Genomic DNA, 7,985 nt, shown 5'->3' with positions numbered 1-7,985 from the left:
AAGGATAGGCCCATCCATCACTGGCAAAGTATTAAATACAGTGATGACCAAGAGGCCAAAGTGTGCAGATTCCTTGGAGTGGTGAGAACATGGATATTACAGTGACGGGGACGAAGGAGGCCTAGAAAAAAATTTGAAAACTAAAATGAGAATTTTAAAATCAAGGCATTGGTAGCTGGTCAGATATGGTGTGGGTAATTGGCAAAGGAAACTTAATCTGAGTAAGGGCATTGGCAGTAATCTCTGGATAACTTAAAGTTTATGGTATGGAAGGTGGGAAGAGAAAGGCTGGGCGGATTAACCTTGGGATAGCTAAGGTGGTTACACAGACAATGATTTTAGCAGCAGTTGAGTTGAACTCAATTACTATTTTGCAATGCATGCGAGAAGAGTTCTTTTTCTCATTCATATATTCCCCAGGATTCATGTGTTGCAGATAAGGCCAGTATTTACTGTCCACGCCTAATTGCTCTTAAAGGTGATAGAGAACTACTGTAGTCTTGCTGGTGAAATTACTGTTGGGATGCCAAAGTATCACAGATTCTCACTGAGACCACAACTATGTCAGGGAATACTCCACCATGAAGTTACTTGAACTTTCAGCATTATTAGTCAGTTATAATTGAATCTGTGATCATCCATTCTACAATTCCAGAAACCCAGTCAGTATACCTGAAGAATTAAAGGCAAATAGTGAAATAGAAGTTTTAAATGATGTACAAGGACATGGAAATCATGATAGGCAGAGATATTGTCAAACAGAACTCTTTGAAGGTTATTAGACAAACTATGTAAAGGAAACAAGTTCTTTGGCTTTATAAATAAAAATATATATAGAGAAGTCAGAAACTTATGCTACACATGTACAAGTCACTGGAGAAGCCACAACAAATTCTACATATTAAGCATGATGCTGAGGCCATGGGGAAAATGCAAAGATTTATTCAGACAGTGCTAGAATAAGGGACTTCATTTATTTGTGGATGAGACACACTCAGATTATTCTCCTTAGAGAGCAGAATAATAAGAGGAAATGGCAGTCCCTTACTAAAGGTAATTGGATACATAACTGTAAAGGATAAATTTTCATAAGTATAGGGAAACAGGGTAGGTAAAACAATTGACAATGGTCTCAAAGAGCTAACATTGTGAAGGAAAGGCTGAAAGATTTCTTTACTGATCTGAATCCATAACTTCATAGATCGGATCAACTTATCTTCAGCAGTACTAGTACTGCTAATAGTGAGCTGCTGCAGCAAATGGGGAGTTTTCAGTCCCTGATTCTCCTCCTGCCTGGAAGTGTATTACAATATTGATCCAAACTATCCTGAACTTATAGAATGAATAAGACAAAACACATCTTGACAGATAAAAAATACATTTTATTAGTTTTCTTCAGTGATTTTCATTTCAGCAATTTGTTAAGTGAACAACCTTGACTCTGAAACAAATTAAAGTACATGATTTGATAACTACCATATTAACAATGAAAATATGAAAACTCCACAATAGTTGCGCACAGGATGACTAGATTCAAAACAAGTACATGTATTCCATTATTATTTTCATGTTAAAACAAATCGAGTACGAAAAACGTCTAGAGCAAGATGCAAATAAATCTTTATATTGAATGAGCTTAATTTAGCATAATGAGCAGTTAATGTAACAAAATATAAGAGGAGTTAGAAGAGGAAGGTCATTATAAAGCAATTTATACAGTGATTTATTTAAGCAAACTTTGACCCTCAATTTTAATATTATTCATTTTCTGAGCTGCTGTTACACTTTAGTACAATAGCACATAGAGGCACATAATTTTATAAAATAAATCAACTACATATTCAGATATAATTCCACTAGCTCTCAGTAACTGGAAGCAATTCAAATGATTTCACACAGTTAATCAGCCATGCAGAATGAGTAGTCCACACTTTACCCAGCCTCATCTTCTCGGGCTTGTAGTTACTGTCTTTGTCATATATGATGTACTGTGTACAGAAAGACTGATCTGAACCTGGCGATGCATGGTAGGCCACAGTATTGATGCTCTGAGTCACGTCACTATCAGGCTTGGGCTGCCGGGTAAGGACCTGGCCTCCACCAAGCTTGACCAAGTGAACCAAATCCTCTTTCTTGCAGCTTTTGAACGAGCCCATGAAATAGAAGTGGCAGCCATCAAACAGCTTTGGCAGCTAACAATAAACAAAGAATAAAATCTATGATTACAACTAAGAAACGTATGGGATAACTATTTGTTAAAATGTATTTCATACAGTGCTACATATGGAAAAGAAGGTGCACTGCTATAGAAAGATAGCTAAACTCTCCAAGTATCCAATTAAAGAATAATAACAGACAAATTTAAATTCAATGTCTTGAAATAGTCACTATGATAAAACTTGGACACAAACATACCCCGTGAGATTAACTTTGAATTTACTTAAACAGCATACCACACAAAATATAAATTTGAATAAAAAGGAGACTGGAAGTGACAGATTATGCACATTGTTCTATATTCAGGAACCTATGTAGTCTGAGCACAGAAAAAGACCATTGGGTATAAGCAGCCTCTGTAGATGAGGTTGGTCCATCCTATCATATACATTCCTTCTTACTATAAAGCTTTCCCTTAAATCTTTCTGTGCTATCCACTTTTAATTTAGTAATTACCAGGTTAAGTAATGTTAATGCCTGGGAGTTTGCAAATTTAAAATGTGAATTCACAACTGGACTTTGCCCCGTTTACCCCAGAGCAAAGTATACTTGCATTGCATGGGAACACTCTCTGCACAAAGGCAATAGCTATCTGATATTGAATAACGGTTGTTGAGTCTGCACTGGCTGCTTTAAATCAAATATGTTCACCCAGGGGGCTGTAGCAAGTCAAGGAGAAAGGAAACGGCAATGATAGACTTTCAGGCACTTGGATGCTTGAAACTGTAGTAAAGCTCCTGAAGGTGTGCAGGAGTCTCCTCATGATAAAATCCAACCATCCACAAGCAGTTGTATCAAGTGAGACTGAAAGTCCTTGACACTAGTATGAGCTTGGGCATTTGGAGTGAACAGCTTCTTGAGAGAGCAGAGAAGGAATGGGTTAAAGCAGTCTCCATTCTCATGTTGGCTCCAACATGATCCAATGGAGTTATAGTACAGTACCCAAGACCCATGGTTGCAGAAAAAGGCAGTCCATGTAACATCTTTACATCTGCTCATTAATCATGGATAACTCTTGCATGGTCAGGACCCTGGTATGGCTAATCCCAAAATTTAGTATTGCAATTATTGATAAAAAGATCTAAAGTGGACACAAGCTGACCTCAACTATTTCACGTTTCTACATGCTTGATATTGTAACTACTCTCCAGATATAAAGTTTCTCCTTCACACCTTAATAGATTTATTACTGATGATCTTGGTTTAGATCCACCTAAAAAGGAAACACCTTATTTACCTATCAAACTTGTGCTGATTTGGAAGAACTCCATCAGGTCATCGTAATAGTCTTTTTTTTTACAGAATCCACAACAGTGGACAGTACATTAAGTGTTGTTTAAGGCTCAAAATATTAGCACATTTTCTTTGGGCTCTTCTAATATTCCTAAAAAAGTGACTAAAGCCATTTGAACTTTATTTTCCTTCTTAAAAAGGTCTCTGAACCTATATTTTAAATTCCAAGAAATCCACTCTGTTACTGGATAAATACTATCTTGCACTATCCTGATTTGGCCTTAACTACTGCTAGTCCAGAGCTCCAGAGATACAGTTCAACCCTGCCCCTGGGGGCTGATGGTGAGAACTAGAACATGTTGGACTTCTCTGGTCCTCTAGTTTTCTCCCACATTTCAGAGGTAAGTTAATTGTCTCCTGTGAATGATCCCTTTTGTGTAGGTAAGTGGTATGTGAGAGAGAAAAGAGGTAGAGAAATGAAAGGGGTAAACAGAACTGATAGAATTGCTATGCTGAAAGCCAGCATGGCCTGAATGCATAAATGGTTACAATCTATGTTGTAACAAGTAAGAAGGAATGGTGCTACACCTCAAGCAGGATAAACAGATATATCCAACAGGTGTCATCTGGTTCTGGTGCAGGAGAACATTAGATTGGAAATGGGTTGTCTTGCTTCTGTTTTGCTATCACTGCACATCACAGATTATTATTAACATATGATTACCAGTACGTCCACATTAAACCCAATTTCAGCCTGTCAACATAACGGAGTAAATCACACAGAGAGTGGTGGGTATGTGGAATGCACTGCCTGTGAAGGTGGTAGAGGACGATATAATAGGGTCTTTTAAGAGACTCTTAGATAGGTACATGGTGCTTAGAAAAATAGAGAACTATGCGGTAGGGAAATTCAAGGCAGTTTCTAGAGTAGGTTACATGGTTGGCACAACATTTTGGGCCGAAGGGCCTGTAATGTGCTGTAGATTTCTATGTCTAGGTTATGTTTCTAAATCAGGCTTCTGATATTTATACTATTTTTATTAGGTTTGTGTGTGAATTGAGCCAAGGGAGTTACAATAAGCGGAGTTCCTATTATTTTTAAATGACCCCAAGAGGATCAAACACAGCAAGGCAGTGATTTGGAAGAAAAATACTTGACAATGTCAGCTTAATACTGCAATATCTATCTTGAAACATTTATATTACCTGCTGCTCCCGGTTGAGACGCCCATGCTTGGGACCAGTCATGCTACTTATCTCGTAGTCTTCTTCAGAAACTCTGCCCTTGCACTCCAGACAAGCTGCCACCCCTTGACAATTGAGAAGAAAAGCAGTGATGTTAACAACGTAATTGCACATGGAAGCAAATCCCCCTAATGCTTTGAATATAGAAATCCTGTACTGATACTCCTGACAACATACAAAAACTGATTTGGAACAACAAGGATACATCATAAAACATTGTGGGAATTGCTCAGTGCTAGATCTTTTGCTGTGAAAAATGCAAAATGGCAAAGGTTGGCCTACACCTGACCACTGTGACCAGCTGAAGTTGGAGGTTCAACTGTCAGTGATATTTATTTACATTGATTACCAACGTGCGACTCTTATGTCAGTATCATGAACTGACCACAATTTTTTTTTTTTTTTTTTTTTTTTTTTTTTTGCCTAAAAGCAACACTGATAGTTTTCCCCCAGCTGGCATATACAATATTCTCACTATAAAAAGACAAACAAAAAGATGTGGTGAATCACTAACAACCTGACCTGGGGTACAATGAAGAAGATCAAAGTAACAACAGAGTATAAAATATCAAATGGTATGTTTAAACATTAGCAAAGTATAATATTCTTCAGTTGAGAAGAAATCTCAAGGCGGTGCGATGCACCGCGCAGCGGCCACTCCAGGAATGAATATCTGTAATCTGTCAAGTAGGATGCCGTGTACAATCCTGATTTGATGGAGACGGATGTGTGAAGCACAGAGGAACATCTGGTGAAACTTTCGAAATGCCTGTTTCGCTGCCGCTGCTACTGTACAATTGGAAAAATCTCCGGGAGGAAGGCCCTGAATCCTCGGCTTTGCCTGTTGCTTGGCGGCTGGTGCCGGGGTCGAAGTGCTCGGCAGAGATGGTGCTCGGTGTCGGAGGGCTGGTCGGAGGCTCGAAGTTTTCCAATGGACTCAGAGTTGGCTGTGGTCGGAGCTCCCAAAGTGCTGTATCTGCAAGCTGTGGCGCTGGAGGTTCATGGCAGGAAGAGTTTTTCTTCCTTCTACCGTTTGCGTGAGATGATGGGCTGTTGGGACTTTGAGACTTTCTTTTAAACCGTGCCATGGACTGCTCTTTATCAGATTACAGTATTGCTTTGCACTGTTGAAACTATATGTTAACTATAACTATATGTAATCTATGTGGTTTTGTGTAGGTCTTGTAGCTTTAGGTTTGTCTGATGGATTTGTAGTTCCTTTCTGGGGAACGTGCTAAGACGGTAGCGTGATATCGATATGCAGCAGCCTCTCCGGACTCTGGATTGGGGATTACCAACCTTATGTGGTTTTTCTTGTGTGGTCTGTTTTGTGCTTTTTTGTGATATCATTCCGGAGAACGTTGTCTCATTTTTTAACTGCATTGTATTTGTGGTTTCTGAATGACAATAAACTGAATCTGAATCTGATTTGAAGCCAAGGCATATCAGTAAATTTAATATTGATAAACAAGTGAGGGAAAGTATGTTGCAGGGGTTCAGGAATTTGGGGGGGGGTGGAAGGGTGAATGAGACTGCTTGGATCACTGTTCTATTTAAAATAACTTAAAAACTTTTCAAAATAAACTAAATAAAAATAGAAAAAAAAGTAGGTAACAGAAATCAGAAACAAAAATCGAAAACTATTGCCCAGTTCAGGCAGCATCTATGGAAAGGGAACCATTTAATGGGCAAGTTGCTTTGTTTGACCAGATGAAAGGCCTTTGGCCTGAAGAGTTTTGTTCCAAAGGTGCTGCCAGATATGCTGAACATTTGCAGCAGTTTTATTGTTTACCTGAAATCTGTTGGGATAATGAATCCAACTTAAAATCTGATTTCCTGAGTAAAGAAAAACTTAGATTACTTTTCATTTCCCCAGAGAGCTGAACAAGATTTTTATATCTTGCCACAGCTGTTAGACACACTAAAGTTTTTTTGAAAAATAGCTATGTCAACAATGGAATTAATCAAGACCTAGCAAAGGCTAATTCATTGCAAGAACAGCCATGGAAGGGGTCCAAATTTATCCATTTGCATTAGAGACTAATGCATCAATGTTAGTGCACTGACTGATTATCAGTGGTGTGATTATCAGTTAAATGCAGTCTCACTATGAGAGTTTTAAACTCCAAAAATCACTTGTGCCCCATAATTCCATGGTAAGCAGAATGGATCTTCAGTTGCCCAGTATTATCTGGGTAAGGGGTTCCCAACCTGGGGTCCACAGACCCCTTGGTTAATGGTAGTAGTCCATGGTATAGAAACATTGGGAGCCCCTGATTTAGGTGAAACTTACAAGGCATATGTTGAAAATACTTGTAGTACTACACATGAACAGACCTTTTGACCCACAATGTAGTGTCAAACTAATTAAATGCCTAGTTAAACTCATCCTTTTGCCAACATAATGTCCATATTCTTCTAATCACGTGCCTATCGAAGAGCCTTTTGAATGCTCCTATTGTATTTACCCCCACCACCACCCCAGACAGAACATTTCAGGCATTCACACTCTCTCTGCATAAAAACATGTCCAACACATCTCCTTCATCTAACATCCTTTGTTACCGTAAATGCTGCCCTCTGGTATTAAGCAAGTTGACCCTGAGAAAAAGATACTGGCTGTCTACTGTATCTATGCCTCTAATAATCTTATAAATAAATAAAATAAATGAATAGCCTCTATCAGATCTCCCCTTGGTCTCTCCTGTTCCAGAGAAAATAACCCAAGCTTGTCTAACCTATGCCTTATCACACATGCCCTCTAATCCAGGCACCACTCCAGTAAACCTCTTCTGCACCCCTTTCAAAGACTCAATATCTTTCCTATTATGGAATGACCAGAAATGAATATAATACTCTAGATGTGGGTAGTTCATGTGATGCCCCAGAATCTTGACTTCAATGAGATGAATCCCAACGCACATTCAAAAACCAGTGACAGCACAGAAGCAACTATATGGCCTTTCCTACCATGATATTCCTGGGAAAGCTATTCAATTAATTTATTTTCCCCATAGCCCATTAAACTGCTTCAAGTACTTATACAATTGCCTTCTGAATCTAGTTTCACAAGCATTGATGTATGTCTGCTTGCCCCTTCTGGTCTTTTGCCAATTAGATAAAGATAAAATATTGCTGGAAATACTTAGCAGGTCAGGCAGAGCTTGGCACAAGATTAATAATCACTACCCATAGAAAATGAATACAAAATATGTAAGAAGAATACATTATAGGACTAGCTCTCCTACAATAATTAAAAGCTTCTATTAATTTTATAAACTATGTTAAAA

The 7,985-nt window shown here is 38.5% G+C and overlaps 1 protein-coding gene across 1 annotated transcript in view; it reads right to left on the bottom strand.

Annotated features, from left to right (window-relative positions):
* Window positions 1-1,361: 1,361 nt before the first annotated feature.
* Window positions 1,362-7,985, bottom strand: part of bard1 (BRCA1 associated RING domain 1) — a 249,638-nt gene continuing 243,014 nt past the window's right edge. Inside the window, exons 10-11 of the mRNA XM_059967354.1 lie at window positions 4,657-4,760; window positions 1,362-2,192 (exon numbers count right to left, since the gene is read on the bottom strand). Of these exons, the coding sequence (XP_059823337.1) occupies window positions 1,857-2,192; window positions 4,657-4,760 (440 nt within the window). The 3' untranslated portion in view covers window positions 1,362-1,856. The remainder of the gene's footprint in view (window positions 2,193-4,656; window positions 4,761-7,985) is intronic.

This window comes from Hypanus sabinus, chromosome 4 (assembly GCF_030144855.1).
Source record: "Hypanus sabinus isolate sHypSab1 chromosome 4, sHypSab1.hap1, whole genome shotgun sequence".
Lineage (NCBI taxonomy): Eukaryota > Metazoa > Chordata > Chondrichthyes > Myliobatiformes > Dasyatidae > Hypanus > Hypanus sabinus.
Note: the sequence above shows the minus strand (reverse complement) of the source record. Positions and strands in the feature narration are given on the sequence as shown.